Source organism: Myotis daubentonii, chromosome 11, assembly GCF_963259705.1.
Source record: "Myotis daubentonii chromosome 11, mMyoDau2.1, whole genome shotgun sequence".
In the NCBI taxonomy this organism is placed as follows: Eukaryota; Metazoa; Chordata; class Mammalia; order Chiroptera; family Vespertilionidae; genus Myotis; species Myotis daubentonii.
In genome coordinates this window covers 62,585,014-62,608,530 of record NC_081850.1, presented here as the reverse complement: position 1 = coordinate 62,608,530, position 23,517 = coordinate 62,585,014, and the positions used below count along the sequence as shown (strand labels likewise).

The 23,517-nt window shown below is 40.6% G+C and overlaps 1 protein-coding gene across 2 annotated transcripts in view; it reads left to right on the top strand.

Moving 5' to 3' along the window:
• The window catches only part of TMEM245 (transmembrane protein 245), a 75,568-nt gene that overhangs the window by 41,617 nt on the left and 10,434 nt on the right, over nt 1-23,517 (top strand). The window contains exons 12-17 of one of the 2 annotated variants that reach the window (XM_059657587.1): nt 624-659; nt 2,636-2,758; nt 2,888-3,033; nt 11,554-11,654; nt 13,019-13,193; nt 15,911-16,105. In XM_059657587.1, the coding sequence (XP_059513570.1) occupies nt 624-659; nt 2,636-2,758; nt 2,888-3,033; nt 11,554-11,654; nt 13,019-13,193; nt 15,911-16,105 (776 nt within the window). The remainder of the gene's footprint in view (nt 1-623; nt 660-2,635; nt 2,759-2,887; nt 3,034-11,553; nt 11,655-13,018; nt 13,194-15,910; nt 16,106-23,517) is intronic. The other variant, XM_059657586.1, reaches the window with a different exon arrangement.

Here is a 23,517-nt window from a genome sequence, read left to right as displayed (position 1 = left end):
CCATGCACCATCCACCTCTGCCTTTGTTTTTTTTTGTTTGTTTTTTTACAAAAGGTTAGAAGGTGGCAAGGAACAGTTAGCAGTGCTGCGAAGTTTTAATGACTGCTCTTCATTCTGTAGTGTACTTTTTGGGGAGTCAGCCTGTGGCTTTTCACAGAGATGAGAAAAATGTTACTGTGAAATAACTTGCACCAAATGAACAAAAATTGATATTTGCAATGCTAGATTTTTTCAATTTAATTTTTATCCAAATAATAGATGAGTATAGTTGAAAAGCCAAAAATGCTTTAAGATTTATTTTAAATGCTTTAAGATTTTAAGTGGAAAAAAACAGCAATTTTTTTGTGCTTCTCTACTTCAGCCTCATTCTCCAGAAGCAGTTGTCAAGTCTTTTATTCTGTTTTATTTTATCATTTTATTTTTAAAATATATTTATTGAATTTATTGGGGTGACATTGGTTGATAAAATTATATAGGACTCAGGTGTATAATTCTATAATACATCATCTATATATTGTACAGTGTGTTGTGTTTACCACCCCAAGTTGAGCTTTTTCTGGGTGTTTACCTCTGAATTTCTAAAATCCTGTTTACGCTGCTCTTTCTTGGTTTTGCACTTTTAGATATTATCTTTTGGCTTTCCAATATGGAAGATGAAGGTAAAGATGTGACTTCCTTTCGAGTCCCTCGGTGCTCTTCTACTCCTCCTTTGGGGTTTTCGTACAACTCCTCTGGTTCCTCCCCCCATTCCTGCACTCACACTTTCCCTTCCTCCCATTCACCTAATAGAGCTATAACAGTTTGAAATTGAATCTATCTATTTCTGCCATCATACTTTGCCCAACAGCTCTTATATTCTAAACCTTCCTTCCCAATCCTCTTGAGTACACAGAGAGGTTACTATTTGATCTTGGCAACTATCAGTCTACAATTAATGAATTCAGTTAATATTGTAAGAATTACCACAGGGCATTTCCTATCAGTGCAACCTAGAAACTATTCAAAACTTTAAAAAAAAAAAAATTCCAGAATGACTGAGGCCCCCAAAAGAATGCCTGTCAAAATCACAAGTAAGGGCATTGTTGGTTTGTCTCTGGAATCAGTGCCATTATTCATTCATTCCTTTACCCCGCAGGGTCAAACAGTCAATCATGCATATTTTTGTAGGCATTGTGAAACATTTTCAAGATTTTATGTAAGGAGTTTTTGTAAATGAGACCAGCCTGCCAAAGTTCTCTTATGAAGACAGAACCGAGGTTTGCAAGAAATGCAGAGGACAACAAAATGTGCTTTAATAAATGGTACATTTGAGGTAGGAAAGGAATGGGTAGGCCTTTCATAGCACAGATGGTGTAACTTGAACATATGACAAAAAACAGCTGCTGTTTTGGAAAGGGTAGGCACCAAAATAAAATCAGACGTTATGAGTTCTGGTCTCAGCTCTGGTTCCACATATTAGCTCCCTGCCCTTGGGCAAGTGTTTTTTTTAAACTCTGGGCTTCAGTTTGCATATCTATAAAATAAAGATGGTTTCATCTGCATTTCTTCCCAGTGTTGTCAGGTTTATGGGATGAAAACTAAGGATATTTTTTTAAAAAATATATTTTATTGATTTTTTACAGAGAGGAAGGGAGAGAGATAGAGAGTTAGAAACATCGATGAGAGAGAAACATCGATCAGCTGCCTCCTGCACATCTCCTACTGGGGATATGCCCGCAACCCAGGTACATGCCCTTGACCGGAATCGAACCTGGGACCTTTCAGTCCACAGGCCGACGCTCTATCCACTGAGCCAAACCGGTTTCGGCACTAAGGATATTTTTTAAAAATTTTAAGTTTTTCTGGTCATTTTGCTTCCATGTTTTATATTACTCAGGGAGAACAGAATACACATTATCTTAAAGGAATTAAGTTTATGAAGAAATAGGGAATAGAAAACATAGAGGTGTGCTATTGGTAATATACATCTCCCTTTAGTAATATTTAACATATATTAGTAAACTTTATTTTAATATCTGGTTCTAGTAAAGTTGCAAGTGATGGATCAACTGAACTCAGTAGTTCTTAATAGAAGGGTCATCGTTTATGTGAGGAACGGTTTTCAGCTGCAGAGCTCTGCCCCTGACCCTGTCTGTTCATCTCTTTTACTGTGATTTTAGTGAAGATGCTCTGGTAGTTGTACATGAAGTTAAGTTGAAGGTGGAAAGAGGGAAGGAAGCCAATAAAACAAACGCTAGATTTTCATGACCCGCACTTGTGAGCCTACATGCTAAGGTTGCACTTTGACATATTCTCCTATCGGTATTATTCCTATGCATACCATTTTCACAGTTATAATCATGCTATCTATAAAATTTTCCTATCCTGCTTTTTAAACTTAGCATTATATCATAAAATATGTTCCAATTGTCATAATAGAGGTGATTTTAATGGCTGCCTAATATTATTTGGAGTAGATTCATCATAATTTGCATAATCATTTTCTTTCCTAATCAATATTCAGATGTTTTCAGATGATTTTTTTTTTCCAGTTCTTGCCCTTTCAGTTTATGGTACTGTATTAAAAGCACACAGATACCTGGAGAAACTTCTTTCCCGAGGATTAGTTCTGATACTCAGCTTTTCCTCCTCGCAGATCTTGGAGTCTCTGTGGATTGTTATGAGCCGAAACGTGAGCCTGCTTTTCACCACTGTCACCACGCTCCTGACCATCCTCTTCTACAGCGGCACGGCCCTTCTCAATTTCGTGCTCTCTCTGGTATGTACCTATAGATAAGAACACATCACAGTTCCGTCCACAGTAATGCATATTCTTGGCGCCATTGGTGTTTCCTTCCTGTAGTCTCCAAATGTGATTTTTTAGGAGATACTGTCCTTTGTTTTGCAGATCATTTTCCTGACCACACTGTTTTATCTGTTAAGTTCCAGTGATGAGTACTACAAGCCCGTGAAGTGGGTGATAAGCCTGACACCACTGTCTCAGCCAGGCCCTTCTTCTAATATTATTGGCCAGTCTGTGGAAGAAGCTATCAGGTAGGGATAAGATTCACGCTATTCTATATAAAAAGATCAAGGGGACATGAATGTGGAGATTAAATAAAGGGAAGTTATTATCTCTGAAAAAAAAAAAAAGATTCACGCTATTCTTCTTTTCATGAGAAGCCCGTTCAGTTTCTGTCTTGAGCCTTCCTGATAACATTCAGTGCTAACCTAGTGAGGGAACTGCTGATGTTTAAAAAAAAAAAAAAAATTTATCTCCTTTTGAGAGGATAATATAAGCAGTGAAAATGTTGATAAGAAAAAAATTCCAAACAATTCCAATATCCTACTCTCAAGCCCATGGTTTACAAAGATTCATGGCCTGTCCCCCTCGGCTTTTCCTTCGAAGGCTCTTGCTCTAGGTGCCAATCATCACATTACTTGCTCACTCATATACCTCACTTTCTCTCAGAACCCTCCTTCTGTTCTCAGGAATTCCAGCTCTGTTCTGGGAGGGCGTCAAAGGCTTCCCGTTGTCTTCCTCTCCCTCCGCAGCCAGGCCGTGCCTTCTGCAGGGGGTAGTTTGGACACTGGCAGTGCAGCGTTTTGGGTTATCTTTAAGTCATAGTCTCTGTGTACATTGTAGGTTCTGGCCAAAAGCTTCCATCATGTTTTCTGGGATCCATGTATTGCAGGCTTGGTTTCTGAATGAGGTGCTTCTTCAGCATTTGTTTTTCACATGCTCTTTCCAGGTCACAGGCACCTGCCCCCCTCCCCCCCCCCCCCCGCCCCTTTTCTTTTTTCTCATTTCCAGTAGGGAGAGGCCTTTTGAAGCCTCGGCCTTGTCCCGCATTGCTCTGAATTTATCATTAACACTTTATCACATTTTTACTTTTTTTAAAAAAATCTTTATTGTTGACAGTATTACAGATGCCTCTCATCTTCTCCCTTTCTGCCCCCTTCCACCCAACTCCCACTCCGCCCCAGGCCTTCCCTGACATGTTTACTTTCTATGACTAGCTGCCCATGTTAACTCCTCATGGTGTCCTTTAGAGCTCCTTTTTCTAATAAGTTATTGGCCAGGTGGTTGTAAGCTTCTCTTGAACAGTGAATCTTTGGCTGGCATTTCTCATACTTGTAAAATATACCATTGCTTGGGACCAGTCTTCTGCAGAAATCTTTTTTTTTTTTTTAATTAAATCTTTATTGTTCAGATTATTACATTTGTTCCTCTTTTTTTTCCCCCCCATAACTCCCCTCCTCCCAGTTCCCGCCCCACCCTCCGCCCTCACTCCCCACCCACTGTCCTCATCCATAGGTGCACGATTTTTGTCCAGTCTCTTCCCACATCTCCCACACCCCTTTCCCCCCCAAGAATAGTCAGTCCATTCCCTTTCTATGTCCCTGATTCTATTATAATCAACAGTTCATTCTGTTCATCAGATTATTAATTCACTTGATTCTTAGATTCACTTGTTGATAGATGCATATTTGTTGTTCATAATGTGTATCTTTACCTTTTTCTTCCTCTTCCTCTTCTTAAAGGATACCTTTCAGCATTTCATATAATCCTGGTTTGGTGGTGATGAACTCCTTTAACTTTTCCTTATCTGTGAAGCTCTTTATCTGACCTTCAATTCTGAATGATAGCTTTGCTGGATAAAGTAATCTTGGTTGTAGGTTCTTGGTATTCATCACTTTGAATATTTCTTGCCACTCCCTTCTGGCCTGCAAAGTTTCTGTTGAGAAATCAGCTGACAGTCGTATGGGTATTCCCTTGTAGGTAACTGAGTTTCTTTCTCTTGCTGTTTTTAAGATTCTCTCTTTATCTTTTGCTCTTGGCATTTTAATTATGATGTGTCTTGGTGTGGTCCTCTTTGGATTCCTTTTGTTTGGGGTTCTCCGCGCTTCTTGGACCTGTAAGTCCATTTCTTTCACCAGGTGGGGGAAGTTTTCTGTCATTATTTCTTCAAATAGGTTTTCAATATCTTGCTCTCTCTCATCTTCTGGCACCCCTATAATTCTGATGTTGGTACGCTTGAAGCTGTCCCAGAGGCTCCTTACACTATCCTCGCATTTTTGGATTCTTTTTTCATTTTGCTTTTCCGGTTGGATGTTTTTTGCTTCCTCGCATTTCAAATCATTGACTTGATTCTTGCGCTCCTCTGGTCTGCTGTCGGGCGTCTGTATAATATTCGTTATTTCAGTCCGTGTATGCTTAATTTCTCGTTGGTTCCCTAATATAAGATCGAGGGTCTTATTAGTTTTCGTGTAGATCTCATTAAGTTTATCGACATCTTCTAAACAGTTCTTGAGGGACCTTAAAAGTGTGGTTCTGAACTCTATATCTTCCATTGACAATTTTGTCCTGTTTCTTTGTCTCCGCATTTTGTTATGCTTCCTTGGTGCACCCCCTAGTGGTCTTTGTTCGCAGTCTTATAGATAAATCTTGATTGTTGTAGCTAATTCCAGGGAGGGTTTGACCTCCAGGCCAAGTGGCTATGAGAATCAGCTGTGTCAGCAGTGAGAGAACTTCTGTCCTCTAGGGAGGTGCTAATCTAGCCTTTGCCTGAGGCTATCCGGCAAATGCCTCTGTGCAGGGCTTGGGCGGGGCGGGTCGCACAGGATCAACAGGGTGGGCCGGAGAGAGCAGTTATGGCGGCTCTCAGTCCTGTCCCCAGGGGCTCTGCCTCTCTGAGTCCCAGCACCCGATGCAAAGCTCGGAGAGAAAGCTGCACTCGCTCTGACCGAAGCCAGACAGTCCCGCTTCTCCCGTTTGAGTCTGGGTCCCTAAAGACTCGCCCGGATCTGGTGCTCAGAGTCTGCGACTCCCTCCCGATTGAAAACAACAACCGCGCCCTCCGCCGCCAGCCCGCTCCGCGCACTCCGCACCTCAGAATTTGACTTCACCACTGCGCCTCTGAGTGTCCGTGTGCGTTTCTCTTTCCTCCTAGTTGTAGGACTTCCACTCAGCCAGCGTTCCTGTGGTTCTGGGTGATGTCCCTTCCGTGGTTTAGTTTCACTTTTGAAGTAGTTGTTCAAAGCAGCAAACTCCGGCGTTAACCTATGCCGCCATCTTGGTTCTCCCCAGAAAACTTGATTTGACTGATAATCCTGTGTGGCTGAGCTTGGCTTCTTTTTTTAATGTACTCATGTACCAGCTAGTGAAGATACCCCTTGGATCTTCAGAAAACCCTCCTCATTTAAATAGGATGGGTGCTCCTCAAATATCTTCTCTCTGGAAACTTTGGTAGGTTTTCTCCCTTTTTCCTACTTAGCAAGGCCTGAGTAAGGTCTTCACCAGTATCTTGAATCCTTGATTAGAAATCCAAGTGGTTTTTTTCATTTTGGGTAAAAACAAAAACAAAAACAATTCTTATCTACTGTGGTGCCCTTGGGTATCCGGGGAGTGGGGAAAGGATTCATGTAAAGGCTCTAAGTTTGGGAGCTTTCGCGGTGAAGCTGTTCCTTGGGAAGAACCTCCTGGCCTTAGCAGCCTCCTCAGCCAGTGCGACTCTTGGTTATCATCTTTACTGAGTAGCCGAATGATGAAAACTCCAGCAATAGATTAACTTTAGTTTATCTAAATGCCATCTATCTGCCAAAAAATTTTTTTTTTTTTTTTTACCAAAGAAGAAAATAACATTCTATCTTCCCAGTTGAATAAAGCTATTGAATCCACCATCTCAAAGAGTGGCAGAATCCTCTAGTCAGTTGACTTAAGCCAAGATTTACCAAAAAATATCTACCTTGTCCATAGAGAACTTAAAGAAATATGGTAGTTTATTTTCCTAAAGTAATCTTTATTAGCACTGACTCTTTCTCACAAAAGCTTTTTTATCTTAAAAATCTCAGTTTTTGAATGTTCCCTTGTTCTACTTTCTTAGTGAACCACTTGCTGACCGTCCTCTGAATGTTGGTCATTGAGTCACCTTTTTTTTTCTCTCTCTCATGAAAACCAAGTTACCCTTTGCTTTAAACTCCATTCTCTAATGTCATGGTTGCTTAGAATTGATAAGCAGAGCTATGTTTTGCTCCAGGATAATGAAAGCCCATTATTCTTCTGGTATTCCAGGAGGAGCCGGTTCGGGGAGAAGTTCATGAGTTAACTTTGTGGTTCTGTTGAGACTATTCAGGTGGACACATGAAGCTGATGGCTGAAAATTCAGGTCTTTGGCTCAGGAGGGAATTTGAGATTAGAAGAGTGGGGTCATCTACAGAGATATGAGGAAATCAGTTTCTTTCTACAAATGAGATTTGCCTCATCAACTTGAGTTTGCACACATTAATCATGCACTCTAATAGTAGCCCATGTCTTGGTTCCAGAGTATACTTGGACAAAACCCGTTCATTTTATCATCTTATTTTTAATACAGAAAATATTTTTTTAACAATCCTTAGTACCATCCTAATGGTCTCAAAACTGACAGGTTTTTGTGAGTCTGAAAATAATGGTATAAGACTAGAGAGCTTATTACAGCCTGGGCCATTTTTCTATCCACAGCTATATCAGGTTATATAAATTAAAGGTTGTAATTCAGGATGATTTTTAGCAATCTTAAGTGCTTTCGGTCTATTTTTTTTTTCTGGGTCAAATTCAAGACTTAAAGAAAAATGTATGGGTTTTACATCGATGCCTCTGAAGATCCTTCTCATGTGTATGAGGGCAGTGGGTTCTAGTTTTAAGGGCTCCTGTTGAACTTTTCATTCTGAATGATTGTCTTCAAGATGGAACATAGCTCTTCATGGAGAAAAATGTTAAGAGGAAAAATATTGTACAGATGATTATGAAAATGCTATTAGAGTGTGCGGAGAGTGTAGTTTAGTCTTCAAATTATCAGTGATTAACAGACTTCATAAGCATCAATCATTATTCATCATCAATGCTGCAGTTAAGCCGCTCTTTAAACTCATTTATGTGGTCCATTAATAACTTAAAGGTGGAATTGAAATTGGGAGTTAATTGCATGACCAGACAGTGAACATGTCTTTGTTCTTCAGGCTTTGCCTTTCGAAATATGCGGTTACTGTATAATCACCGTCTCATTGAAATTTTGAACCTTAATTGTTATTCGCAATTCTGAATAAGCAGTCTAAATTAAATGCATTTGTGGTTGGGTTTTCATTTCATGGATTTTTGAGTCAGTGGCATGCATCCTTCATTCCCAAACCATTTTCCTGCCCTTAGAGCATGTTGTGTCCTGAGTGTTTGCATCATACCCTCTTCCCTGATGCTCCCATTCTGCTTGCTCTGGTGGAGATATTGCACATTACTAAGTTGCATGTTCCACGGCCTCAGTGCAATTTAGTGTGTGTGATATTTTCACATGAGTGCATGCACACGGGTATGGCTCTTGCTTGTGGAATTGCAGCTTTTCAGTGCCAGTGGGTAGGATGTACGTATTGTGAGATTTTCATTTGGAAAGTGAACATGCTTCCCATGTCTATCCCCCAATTTTGGAGGACTAACAGTATTTGGGGATTTTTAAAAAAATCAGTGTTGATCATTTAGTAAATCAGCACTTTCATTTTTTACTTGGAGCAAAGTGAATTTTCATTGGAAAGAACTTCTCATGATTTAAGGTTATAAACATGTATTTGAAATGTGTAAGGGAGAATTTAAAGCTGTTAGAAAATGTATTTTCATTTATTTGAAGAGATATCTCTCCTAATACCGGAATAGAGAGACAGACTTTCTTATGCATAATTGGGAAATTAAATTAGCTAGAGTTCTTAAATAATAACCAAATCAGTAAATGTAATGCCTATTTAACCTACTTGGTTAAAGATTGGTCTAATAAACCTAACCATTTACTTCTTTAAGTTTCCAAGGAAAATGACCTTAAAAAACTTTGTCTTGTATTTAGTTTCTCATTGTGTTTCTTTAAAAATTGCTAAATTTATTTTAATAGGCTTACAATAGAACTGGTGTTGAGATTCAAATGTTTACTATTTGCCTATATAATTGAAGCAACCCCTTGTTAATTTTTTAGTTAGCATCTTCCTATCCCTTTTTCTCTCCTATTTCACTTCTGTCCTCATGTCTCCTTCCCTAACTCTCCTGTAGAGAAGGCAAAACTGTAGTGACAGAAAGCATATCCAGTGGCTTTCCGAGACCCAGGTTTAGGGAGGGATTGACTATAAAAGGGGATGAGGGAACTGTTGGGGGTGATAGAAATGTTTTATGTCTTGATTGCCGCAGTGGTTATGAAACTGTATAAATTTATCAAAATTTACTGAATTATGTACTTAAAGTTGGTGAGATTTACTGTTTATAAATTATAGTTCAATAAAGCTGAGACAGAAAAAAGAGAGAAGAAAAATGGCTAGGCATTTCAGGGAGTTAAAAATGTTCTTAGTAAATGGTTAGAGGATTTTTCTCTGCTGTTTTATAAAGCTTGTGTATCAGATCAGAAGTAATACTTCCGATAATTCCCCCAATAGGGGGGAATATATTGTCTTTTCCTCCCTCATTGAGTTGCATAAATATGTTTAGTAACTGCAAGCAATATATAATGCATTTAGGGTCTACAAAACTACTTAAACAGTGCTTTAGTGAGAAAATTACGAACAGTCAATATTTAAAGACAGAAGAAAGAGGGCTGTGCTGTTTCCTGCAAGTGGTCCTTTTTGAGTTGAGTGTTGCCTCCTTGCCACCCCGGCAGATGATTCAGTTGTGATATTCTGTTGCACCTTTGTGTCAACTTCTTTTTTGGCTTAACATTTCGTAAATAATGTAAGGTAGATGAAAGCACTACAACTATATCTTTTCTCATTGACTCCCCCAGTTCTAGTCAAATTCTGTACTTTTTTTCTTAGACGTTATTCTCATTAATTCTCTGTGGTGGTTGATCTATTATTATTCCCTTCTTTTCAAAAGCTTCTTTCTCCCTTGGTCTCTGGGAATACCACACTGAAGTGATTTTCTTCCTACTCCAGAAGTGATTGCGTTATCTCTGGCTGGTGTAGTGTTTGTCTGTGGGTCCTTTGAGAACACAGTCCATTGGCCCATTTTCTCCAGGCTTTCCCCTTGGGGTAGCTTATCCTTTTCTGTGAGTAATCCCGTCTGGCGTATCTCTCTTAGGCCTCGTCTCTTATTTCCAGCTACCTCATCTTCCTTTTTTTTCTAACCATTGCCCAAACTAAATGTATTCCCTTTTCTTCCATGTTCCCTCCATTCTGGGCTTCTCCATGCCTTTGAAACACTGCCATGCTTTCCCCCTTTGCCGTTTTCCTTTCCCTCTGTCTCCTCTATTCGGTTACTATTTACATTTTTTATATTTCCTGTGGGCCATCTCCATTCCTTTCAGTCTTTTTGATACCACTTTAATCTGTGTCCTTATTGTCAGAGGTCACATGGCACTTTTAAGACATTCTTGAGTGAAAGCTGCTGGTCAGGGTGCCAAAGAAGGTTTCACATTTGGGGAGCCACTTGTCCCCAAATCCATGTCTCCAAACCCTATGAAATGACTGAATCAGTAGGTTCCAGAGCTTGACTGTGCTCTGACAGGAAACCTCTTGGGCTACTTTGAAAAAGCTTGGTGCTTCCTTTTGTGGGTTCAGTGCCACCTTTGCTGCGACAGCCTCTGCCTTTTCCATTGCAGAGAGCTTTTTCTTCTCATGAGCATGTGAGCGTGCCTCTCCTGTGCCCTCCACAATCCCGATGTTTGTAATTTTGTGATAGCTTAAAATTTGCTGCTTCTGACACAGTACTGTCTTAATAATTTCCACTTGAAAAGCACAAATGAAGTGCCTGAGACTGCACTTTCTTTTGTATTTCATTCCTATTAATCACCGAATATGAGTATCTGTTTTTACCCCTCTGTGTGTGTATGTATGTATGTATGTGTATATAATGTTTTTAGGGAATATGACTTAGGGAGGTTTTCTTTTTCTTTTTTTTTCTTTATTGATTAAGGTATTACATATGTGTCCTTATCTCCATTGCCCCCCACCTCTTGTATTTTTGTCTCTGATTTTACTTTGGAGTTAATATGTTTGGTTTTCTTTTTCTTTTTTCTCTCTTTTTTTTTCATAAATTCTCTCCTAATGTCATGCATTCTTTGATAGTTGGCATTTGTAGAAGTTACTTTGTAGGCTTGGTTGAATAGTTGAAGAAATGAGGCTGCCGAGCACAAGTTCTGTTATCCCTCCCTTGCTCTTCCCAAAGGGGAGGACTGGCCACAGCCTAGAGATCTTAGAGTTTAACTGTATCCTCAGAAATATGATATTCACACTTGATTTTCCTTTCACCTATTTTGGCAGTAAAAGATCTGCTTTAGAAGTGAAAAATTGATTAATTATCTCAGTGACTAGGGTATTTAAAGGTGTTTTATTCCACTTATCTTTTCATCAGAAAGAAATGTAAAGAATAGTTTAGAAAACATTTCTGGGTTTTAAAAGAAGTCTTTATGTTTCTATAGAACAAAATGAAAACTGCATTCTCAGGCAATGGAAAAATTGAAGCTGTTATCAGATTTGTAACAAAGTAGCCAGAAGCCCAGAAAGAGGGATTTTTCTGAATCACAATATACTATGTTCATTTACTTTCCCTTTTATCTTTGGGTCCTCTAGAGGGGTGTTTGATGCTTCCCTCAAAATGGCTGGCTTCTATGGATTGTACACCTGGCTGACTCATACTATATTTGGCATTAATATTGTCTTCATACCATCAGGTAACGACTATGTCATAACTTTCACTGTCCTCTATTTAAGGAAAGTTAAGCCATTTTACATACATTGGGAAATGTCCTATTCCCCAAATTAAAAATACTAAAAGTTTGAGATCAAATCTAGTTCAAATTAGGAACAGAAATACAATTTGTCATGTTAATTTATTGCTGTATCCCCAGTAGCTACAATAATACCCAGCATATAGAAAGCACTGTGTACTGTTTGTTGAATGAATGAATGTCCTATTACTAAGCACAACACCTAGCCCATAATAGGCACTCAATAAGTGTTTGAACTGAACTGACTGGCAGGAAGCAGGGAGTTGATCAAATAGCTTTGCCCCATAAAGGAGGTTGTCCCATGGGCAAGATGAATGCTTCTGAGGGCCCACAAACCGTCCCCACACCTCTTGAGGTCTATTCTGGTAATACCCACATTCCATACGCACCAGGACGGTTTAATGACCATCTTTTACTTTCCTCCGTGTTATCGCTGCTCCTCTCCTTCCACTTTTTCTACCTTTATTTCCGTGGCTGCTTGTCTTCCTAATATATCTGCCTTCCACACGTGCCTCTACCACCAGTTTTTTCCACTGTGGTCTGTGCTCCCATCCTCCTTTACATTCCCAAGTTCATTCAGGTTCTTCCCTACGTTGTTTTCCACAAAGCCATCCTCCGACATGCAAGCACCCTGAGTGCAGGGAGGTTGATCACGACAGCCCTACGAGGCAGGCAGGGCAGCTGATGTCTGTCGTGTAGATGAGAAACCAAAGTGTTCCAAAGTCACAGGCCTGGTTCATGGTTAGGACCGAACTGGAACCCACGTCTGCTTGACTTCAATCAGGAGAGCCCAACTCTCTGTAGAGTGCTTTCATGTAAGGTTCTGGCAGGAGACAAGCTTGAGTAAGATCCTCAACAAGCTGGTGTTTTGTTATTTTTAAATTACATTTCATTTTTTTATTAGAAAGAATCAAGGTAAAGACTCATCTCTAAGCTATTGAAACTGATTTGGCTTTGGACTCAGTACAAATTTTGACCAATGTTCTATAGTTATGTTATAGGAGTGTATATTAATTAACTACCATTGATTCAAAATAACCACAAGACACAAAAATTTGGTTGCTAAAGAATAGAGTCATGAAGTAGACACACATTTTAGAAAGATTTTCAAGATCAAGTTTTAAGATCTCAGACCTTCATTTAACTAGCAAAGTTAGTTAAACAGGACATAACATTCCCTGAAAACTTGAGTTGCTACTTAACTTGTTTTGGTGGAAATTTTCAAATGGGAGGAGCTGCTTAGATTCTGCTGTTTTGCTGTTTTGCTGATGATGTTCAGTTGCATTTCTTAATTAATCTTTTACTAGCTTTAGCAGCAATCCTTGGAGCAGTGCCATTTCTGGGGACATACTGGGCAGCAATACCTGCAGTTCTAGACCTGTGGCTTACACAAGGCTTAGGATGCAAAGCTGTCTTACTGCTGGTTTTTCATCTCTTGCCAACATACTTTGTAGATACTGCCATCTATTCTGATATTTCAGGGTAAGTATCCTATAGAGTTTCCAGGAATCATGTCCAGGGATTTCTGTGGCATTTTTAAAGGAGCGTTTTTATATTTCTTTTGGAGATGGGAGAAATGATAAGGGGTGGGAGTTTTTAGTGAAGTAGCCTTCTGTGATCCCACTATATAATCAAAGTTTAATTTAACATAATTAATATTGTTTTTAAGGTATTTTGGTATCATGTAAGTATACTTTATCATAAATAAGACCCTGAGTTAAAACAAAAATATGAGTAACATAGGAAAGAAATGTTACTAGATGTACATAAAATATTCAAAGTAACAAGTTTGTGATTATTTTCAGAAAGTCTTTGCTTTTGGAGAAAAGACATTATTAAGTTGTATGTCTGGTGATTTCCATGTAAAACCAAATCTCATCAAGCTAAATATTTGACAAACAGCTCTCTTATTTAAGATGTTAGATAGTATGGTTCTTTGATGGGTACAGGTTAAATTTAAGACAGAAGCCAAACTTGAGCCTCATGATATCAAAATATATATATACTAGGAGCCCAGCTTGCGATCGGAAATCGCACAATGCTGCCCACCCACCTGCAGCCCTGCCTTGACACCCGAACCTGTCCACGCAGAGCTCCAGCGAGCCTGGCCCAGCCCCCAAATCCTGTGGCCTCTCTGGCCGCTTCAAGCTCCGCCCTCAGTCCCTCAGTCGCCTCGGGCTGGTCCCGCCTTCTCTGGGCGCCTCCCCACTTCCGCCCTGTCTCCGAGCAATGTGGCTGCTCCGTCTGCCCCCCGTCATGGCGCTGGAGGAGAGCGTGGAAGCCTCCTGCCTGCTGTGCTGTGCTCCTTCCCCTAGCAGGCGGGCTGCAGGGCACTCAGTGTGAGCAGTGGGTGGCGAAGGACTGTTGAGGGGGGCTCTATGGGCTCTCACCCCTGCCCTCCCCGGCACAGGATGGCCCCACTTCCTCCAGGTGCCTCCCCGCTTCCACCCCGTCTCCAGAGCAACACCCCAGCTAATATGCTAATGAGCTGGTCGTTACCCGTTACGGCATGTCGACCATTAGCATATTAGCTCCTTATTAGTATAGATATATTTTGTAGATTTTGATATTTATTTTAGAACTGGCTTGATTTACTTAATAAATCAAGCCAAGTCTCATTTAGTTACATATTCAGATTCACATTGTTTATTTGAATGTGGGATGTCACCAGATGTTGAATGTTAACCAACTCCTTAAATTCAGGATACAGCCTACCGAAGCTATCATACTAGTAGTAAGTTTTCTTTCAGTAAAACTCATCGTCACAATAAGGTTAGATGTGGTCTGAGTTTATAGAAAGGGTACACCCTTCAGCTAATTTGAAATTATATGAGGACAAATTCTATGTCCTTTGTTTTCTCTCTAGTAAGTTAAAGTAGAAAACAAATGAAGTAGAACTGCTCTGCAGCTCCAGAGGTCCAGAGCAACAAGCAACAAGCAACTCTGAACACAAGCCTCCTAGGAGCTTTAATGCCTAAAACTTGAGAGAGAAATCAGAGTGTGGTAACTAGTGCTTAACAACTGATATGTAAATAGTAGGAATAGGTACACAGTTTATATCAAAGAGCTTTCATTTCTTTAAACTTTACTGCATGTTTTATATTAGGTAAAATTTAAAATTTATATGTAAATTTTTTCTTAATAATAAAATACCTTATTTAATCAGCATTATTAGGACATGAAAGGTTTTGCATAAATTAAGCTTTTTCTTAAAAGCTCTCAGGACATTTTTTTTAAGCAGTAAGCGTTTTTGATAGAACTTTACTTAAATGTATCATTTATTGACATAACATACATGGAATACTGCCCTGTATCCTTTTTTTGGAAAAAGGAAAACAAATTGTGAATATAATGTATTGGTTTTCTGAAGACTGGCTTATTTCACATGTTACTTATTGAACTATAACATAATATAAAACATCCTTCGAGGGTATATAGTTATTTGCCCCTTACTGAATTGTTGTAGTCATGTATGTTTAAAAACTAGAAACAAACAGCATACCCTTTTCCTGGTTCCCCTCATGTCAGTGGTCCCTGTTATCATTATCATTGTGCTGTGCTGCTGTAATCTATCTTATTTTGTTCCAGTTATGTAAGTGATACTGTGATATGCTGGAGGGCAATTATGACTCTCCTGTGAAATAAAAATCTTGGATTTTCTGACAGGCCTTTTCCTCATGAGGCCTTTTAGCACTACCTACACTAAAAACTACTAGTATACTTTTGGGGGTTGTCAGAAGTCTAACCTATGAGGAACAGGAATGCTATTGTATTGTCATCATCTTTAAAAAAGCATAATTAGTTAATTATATGCTAAATTGGGCTCACTTAATTGTCTTAATGGAGGGAAACCTAATAGGTGATTGATATAACCAATCCTAAGCCGACATTAACCCACTTCAGTTAGCCATGTAATGGGTGCTAGGTACCTGTTAACAGCACTGACTTCACTCCTCCAGTTGCTGGACCTATATAAAAGGCAAAGGTCAGACATGATATGTAGGCAAGAAAATTCTTCCATCTCAATGTTATTACAATATTCAGTTATCCACATTGAGATAATCTGAAGAGAGCGATAATATAGTCAAAAGCCTGGTGTATTGGAGAATGGCCATTGTGTTAGAGAATGTATTTCAAATTTACTCCAGGGTTTATGTTTGTTAAAAGTCATGAGCTAATCTGTGTGCTCTTTATTCCAGAGGTGGCCATCCTTACTTGACAGGCCTGGCCGTGGCTGGCGGAGCATACTACCTGGGCCTGGAAGGAGCAATCATCGGGCCCATTCTTCTCTGCATACTTGTGGTCGCTTCCAACATCTATAGTGCCATGCTAGTGAGTCCCACGAACTCAGTGCCCATGGCAAACCAGACTCCGTGGCCTGCTCAGAGTCAGCGGTGAGTTAAAGCGGAATGATCTCTGCCTTCTTGACCCGAGTGGTCCGCCAGGATAGAGGTGTTTCAGCGCCTACACTCTGCTAAAGGTGGTAGTAGACACTGAGTAGAGAGAAATCACTGGGTTTTGTGTACCAGGAACATTTGAAAACTCAGTTGGGTTAGAATTTAGTTAATGTCATGAATGACCAAAAATAGGTGGAAAATATAAAAGACTATTTTGGGACATGGTATGCCAGATTAAAGATGCAAGGTAGAGGATCATCAAATGCAATACATGGATCTGTGATAGGCAAGCATGCATGGCAGGTCAACTTGGAGACCATGCATGTCTGAAGAGGCTTTTCCTGAAGTCGTAAATAGCACCCATTGATAGCTTGCCTGTTTAAAATGTTTCTCTTTAAATTGTTATTTCTTCCCTGTCTTCTACCTCCCACAGTTGTTAAAACTGTAAAGCAGTTCTGATTCCCGATTCTTTGTAATTCAACTGTTTGAAGGCCTGTAGGATCTTCCTTTTTTTTAAAATCCATTTTTTCTGTTGTTCTGATTGTCACTTTTATTCAGTGCTTTTGTGACCATTAAAACTAGAAATTTATGTTCTGCAGTTCTGAAATTGTTCCTGAAACATTTTGTTAATGATTTCCTTCTCCCCCTATTAGAAACTTACTTTTATTTAATGCTGATCCTCATACACTGGTCATGTCATTTTGTCATCTTTTATTTGCTCTTCTATTTTCTGTCTCTTTGGCCCTATTTTCTGGGTGATTACTTTAACTTCTAAAACTGCCATAGAGATTTCCATGTCTGCTATTGTATTTTTTTCCAGTCTGGTTTATTGAGGTATTATTTTATTTTTATTTATTTATTTATTTTTTTTTATTGCTTAAAGTATTACAAAGGGTATTACATATGTATCCATTTTATCCCCCCGCCCTAGACAGTCCCCTAGCCTCCCCTATCCCCCAGTGTCTTATGTCCATTGGTTATGCTTATATGCATGCATACAAGTCCTTTAGTTGATCTCTTACCCCCCTACCTCCTGCCCCCCAACCCTCCCCGGCCTTCCCGCTGCAGTTTGACAATCTGTTTGAGGCAGCTCTGCCTCTGTATCTATTATTGTTCAAAAGTTTATAATGGTCTCTATTGTCCATGAATGAGTGAGATCATGTGGTATTTTTCCTTCATTGACTGGCTTATTTCACTTAGCAATAATGCTCTCCAGTTCCATCCATGACGTTGCAAATGGTAAGAGTTCCTTCCTTTTTAGAGCAGCATAGTATTCCATCGTGTAGATGTACCACAGTTTTCTAATCCATTCATCTACTGATGGGCACTTAGGCTGTTTCCAGATCTTAGCTATGGTGAATTGTGCTGCTATGAACATAGGGGTGCATATATCCTTTCTGATTGGTGTTTCTGGTTTCTTGGGATATATTCCTAGAAGTGGGATCACAGGGTCAAATGGGAGTTCCATTTTCAGTTTTTTAAGGAAACTCCATACTGTCTTCCATAGTGGCTGCACCAGTCTGCATTCCCACCAGCAGTGCACAAGTGTTCCTTTTTCTCCACATCCTCTCCAGCACTTGTCGTTTGTTGATTTGTTGATGATAGCCAGTCTGACAGGTGTGAGATGGTACCTCATTGCTGTTTTGATTTGCATCTCTCGGATGATTAGTGACTTTGAGCATGTTTTCATATGTCTCTTGGCTTTCTGAATGTCCTCTTTTGAAAGGTGTCTATTTAGGTCCTTTGCCCATTTTTTGATTGGATTGTTTATCTTCCTTTTGTTAAGTTGTATGAGTTCCTTATAAATTTTGGAGATTAGGCCCTTATCAGATATGACATTGGCAAATATGTTTTCACACACAGTGGGTTTTCTCGTTGTTTTGTTGATGGTTTCTTTTGCTGTGCAGAAGCTTTTTATTTTGATGTAGTCCCATTTGTTCATTTTTTCTTTAGTTTCAAGTGCCCTAGGAGCAGTATCAGTGAAGAAATTGCTTCGGCATATGTCTGAGATTTTGTTGCCTTTGGATTCTTCTAGAATTTTTATGGTTTCCCGTCGTACATTTAAGTCCTTTATCCATTTTGAGTTTATTTTTGTGTATGGTGTAAGTTGGTGGTCTAGTTTCATTTTCTTGCATATATCTGTCCAATTTTCCCAACACCATTTATTGAAGAGACTATCTTGGCTCCATTGTATGTTCTTGCCTCCTTTGTCAAATATTAATTGAGCATATTGGTTTGGGCCGAGAGGTATTATTTTTGTAAATAAAATCGTATCTTTTTTAGTATACAAGTCTATATCAGTTTTCTATAATCCATAACAAATTACCACTAATTTAGTGATTTAAAACAACATACGTTTATTGTAGTCATCCCCAGGGGTCAGGAGTCCAGTCACAACTCAGCTGGTCTTTGGCTTGGAATCTGACAAGGCCACAGTCAAGGGGTCAGCTGCAGCTGGGGTTTTTATGTGTGGATTGGGGTCTTCTTCCAAGCTTGTTTATTATTGGCAGAACTGAGGCGTGCAGCTCCTGTAGGCCACTTCTCCAGGCCATTCATACATGGATGTTTGCTTCCTCAAGGCCAGCTGGCCAGTATTTTTCCGACTTCTGTCTCTGCTAAAACCCTTTATTAAAGGGCTCACCTTATTAAGCCTGCCCCACCCAGCATACTTTTCTTTTGATTAAAGCCAACTGATTAGAGACTTAATTATATCTGTAAAATCTCTTCATTTTTATAGTATTAACACAACATAATCATGATATCAGAGACCAGATATTTTTGGCTCTTGGCTCATATTAAGAGTGCGACACTCACTCAAGAGCTGTGAGTGGGTTATGTATGTTACTATGATACAGTCTGGTCGGGCCATTGTCTTGTGCAACCTTCGATGACAGTGCTTTGGCGTTCCCTTTTTGGGCTAGTAAATGCCTCAGAGAAAGATCTTCTAACCTCCTGCCTAGAGGTTGATGGCATATTCAAGGTGTAAGCATTCACTAAATGACTCTTGACTGCATATCTGTCTTTTCTTTTCCCGCTAGACTGGTTGCTGTGACTGCAGGGGCCATGTCAGTTTTAGTTACTGGTGTATCCAAAGCACCTGTTAACAGTGTTTTGTACTTGGAATGTGTTCAATTCCTAGTTGAAGGAACGAATGGGCTGTGAAGGAATAGTCTCTACTGAGGCATGAGCTGTGGAACGTTTGGCTTCTCCTGGGAATTCTGACGTTATAGTGTGAATAGCAGTGGATGGTTGCATTTCATTAGGCAGACTTGCCCTCTAGCTGCAGGTGCAGGCACCGATGGCTGAAAAGACCCATTTGCAAGACTTTCTATGTACTACCATCTGTCTTCAGACGGATGATCAACTGTCCACTTGAGGAGAGATGTAGGAGGGAGGACTCCCTGCCCACAGTGGTGAATGCAGTATGAGCTGGTGGCGAATGTCGCAAAGCATTGGGCTTCCCACAACGTTGGGCTGATTCAGTCAGCAATCAGAACCTTTCTCTTCTCTGTTAACACTGGGGCTGTTTGAAAGGACAAAAACGCTCCTGCAATCATACGGCTTGGAGTACTTTCTTGATATTTGGACAGGACAATCAGACTTGATTTGATGTACATATTTCACTCCTACCAAAGGCTGAGCAGCCTCTGAATGTCAAAGCTCAGAAAAACCTGTAAGGCAGAAGCAGGACTGTCCCAGGAACTCTTCCAGGAATGTCGTTCTCGGCATCGTCTTCCATTGCCCTCTGTCACACCTTGATACCCCCAAAGGCGACAATTGGATGTGGTCCTTAGGAGCTCAGGTTTATCTTTCTCTAGGGAAGAGTTATTACGAACTCCCCCCCAAAATATACCTTTTGGGATATTGATTTTAAGCTGGTTATTAAGAAACGGAAGACTCAGAAGGAACTTTTGACTTTCCCTCCTTGCCTATCTAAAGAAATTCAGATAGAAAAACCTGCTTAAAGGAAAGGAGCATCACCTTAGCATCTTATTATAAACTAAACGTGGCAGACAGGTAGCAGTCCGGCAAAGCCTGTGTGTTGAGTTTCCTTCTGTGCCCCATTGTCTCCGCGTGGCCCAGCAGGAATTGGTTTACAAGGGGTTTGCCCCCTCTCAGCTGCCTATGAATTGCCCGCGTTTCCTTTGAAATCCCAAACCCCTGCCTCCCCTCTCCTTTGTCCAAAGTGGCATATAATCCTCAGGTATCTTTGTCCAATGTATCTTTGGGTCTCATATCTTATGACACCCCAAGTGTACACTTGTAATAAATTGTAGACATGTTTCCTGCTGATCTTTCTTATGTTGATTTGATTGTTAGTGCAGCTAGAGGAATTTAGAGGCGGGAGTGTTGCCAGTGGAAATGGGGTCCTCTCATGGACTCACAAGGAAAGCATTCCGGGTGCCCACATATGGGAGGGTCAGGTGTAGTGGTAGGATTTATCGTAGAAGCAAAATCGTTGTGAAAGAAGGCCAGCCTTGTCTTCATCAGGCTCAGAGCAAAGGCCAGCATCCAGAGGGAGGTGCTTCCTCTGTGCTATTTGTTCCGTCCAGTTCAGTCCCTGTCCCCATCCCCCTAGGTTAGCTTCTGTTCCCAGGAGAGAGAGAGATCCCACATGCCCTTGTTAGGCTGATTATATTATCTCAGGCTTGGGAAGGACCAGGCACCCTTTCAAAATAACCAATCCACTTCCCAGTCTTTCTTGGGCTGGCACTGGGCCCTCCCCCTAAGCAATCCATCTCCTAGATCTTCTGGGGTGCTGTGTCCCTCATCCAGCCCAATCGGCTTTGTGATCACCATCTTAGTTCCTACTGTGCATGTCTCAAAGTGGAAGCACCTCCCCCGTGCCACCTGGCTTCTGCGCTTGTACCCAGCAGAGGAATTTCTCCTGCTCTTTTTATTCCTCCCCCTCCCCTGGTAACTGTAGGGATTAGGTCCCCAGGGTGTAGGATGCAGAGGTTCCCTGGGGAGCCTATGAATGCCGCAATTTCCTGGTGAAGCAAGCTTGTTATCTCACTCAGCTCCTCAGTTCATGATGATCCCCAATCGCCCAATAATGTCGATTCCCTTTGCTCCTTTTCTTTATTAATATCTAGCTGCCTATGCTAACATGAGGAAAATTATTTTTGCACCCCCACAAAGCCTCTCTGGTTTTCCTGAAGCATCAACGTTATGCTCCTCTGTACTGAAAATTCCCACAGTGGCTTTACATGGCCTTCAAGGTAAAATAGAAACTTTTCATGGCTTCTTTCTGTCTACCTCTTCAGACTCCTCTCTCTGCTGCCCGCCTTACGTTTTATTTTCTAGCTATCTTGAACTTGTTTTAGTTCCCTGAAGTCAGTGTCATCTATGCACTTGTTTTTCCCTCGGTAAAGAATACCACCCGCTTTCTAGACAAATCCAGTATCATGGTCTACTCTACACCAGTGGTCTGCAAACCACGGCTCGTGAGCCACATGTGGCTCTCTGGCCCCTTGAGTGTGGCTCTTCCACAAAATGCGGGTGCGCACGTACAGTGCGATTGAAACTTCGTGGCCCATGTGCAGAAGTCGGTTTTCGGCCTGGGCGAGTCTATTTTGAAGAAGTGGCGTTAGAAGAAGGGGGGGCGGGTCGGTCGGTTGGATGACGGGAGACTGGGCGCAGGCAGGCCACGGGATACGCAGCGCAGGGAGGTGCGCGCGGTTCGTGCACGAGTTGAGTGAGTCTGGCTACAAGATGAGTGTAGATGGGAGAGTTGGAAGGGGTTGACCTCAGCGAACGTACCTCAATCACATTGAGGACGTTTTTAGCAAAGGCCAGCTTAGGAGTACCCTAATGAAGTTAATAACAATGTACCTACCTATATAGTTTAAGTTTAAAAAATTTGGCTCTCAAAATAAATTTCAATCATTATGCTGTTGCTATTTGGCTCTGTTGACTAATGAGTTTGCCGACCACTGGTCTATACTTAAAGTGACTTTTTAATGGAAAGCATTGCTGGCACTCACTAGACTAGGTAAGATGCCCCTGCTGTGTGTCCCCATAGCATGTTGTACTTGTCCTATTGGAACTTAATACACAGTGTATAAATGCTTCATTAGTTGTCTTTCTCGCTAGTTGGTAAGCTTTCTGAAAGTAGGAGCTGGGTCTGACTTCTTTGCCACCGTTTTACCATTGCTAGCATGGTGTTTGGCACATAGAAAGTGCTCAGTGAAAATTTGGTGAGTTAATAGGATAGGGAAACCAAGAGAAGATTTGATAAAAAGGGTATTGCAATATAACCTTGAGGTTGAAAAAGACAGACGGAACATAGTAAACCTCCGCCTTAGAAGTTTATTCCATATCTGTTGGAAGAGAAGGGATGTGTATAATAGTGATGAGATGATAGTGATCACAGGTTTTGTACCTATGTGCTGGGGAGGGTTCAGGAAATACACACTCAGCTATGGCCAGCCAATGGAAGTTAAATTAGTCACTTAGTGCTTTTTATTGGTTTTTTATTTTCAGATGTTCAAAGATGTTATTCCGTATCTCTGGGAGGCCAAGAGTCAACAGCTCTTGAGTTGTTAAATCAGAAAAGATTTAAAGGTTTACAAAACGGAATCTTCATAAAAATCGCATTGAAACTTTAAAGGGAAGCAGATCCCCAAACATTTTCCAAGGAGCAAAGGCTTGTGACTGGGAAACCACGCTGCACAGTGCCCATTGCCCTTAAAGGGGCTCTAAACGCTCACAGCTGTCCTCTGTCCCCAGCTCATCCTGCATTTTGCTTGTTCCGCCACCTGGTTCTGAGGAGCATAATCATCCTTATAGCTCGGGAAAGAAGACTGTAATTTGGTAGTTTAGATAAGACATTCACCATTTTTAGAAATACTGTCAATGAAGTCTTTATTTCTTTTTTTCTTCCTAATCTAGAGAGTTGCAATTTTATGAGCCCTTGCAATTACTTAGCTCTGTGCCTCTTGATGAGGCCAGAAAGAAACCAGAGAAAGACAAATCCCTTATGATTTCACTTACATGCAGAATCTAAAAAAAGAAAGAAACCACCCGACTGGAGCAGCTCAATTGGTTGAGCGTTGTCCTGTGCACTGAAGGGTTGCCGGTTTGATTCCCTATCAGGGCACATACCTGGGTTGTTAGTTTGATCACCAACCAGTTGGGGCACATATGGAAGGCAGCCGATAGATACCGGTTTCTCTCTCCCTTTCTTTCTCTCTCCCTCTCTTTCCTTCTCTCTCCCTTTTTCTCCACCTCCCCCCTTCCGCTAATAAGCATGTCCTAAGGTGAGGATTAAAAAATAAGTCCTCTTAAAAAATAAATAAACCAAACTTACAGAGAACAGATTGGTAGTTGCGGGGAGTGGGACAGATGCAGGGCCAGTGGACTGATTTTGTTTTGTAATTTTAGTTTAAATAAATTCAATTAAAATT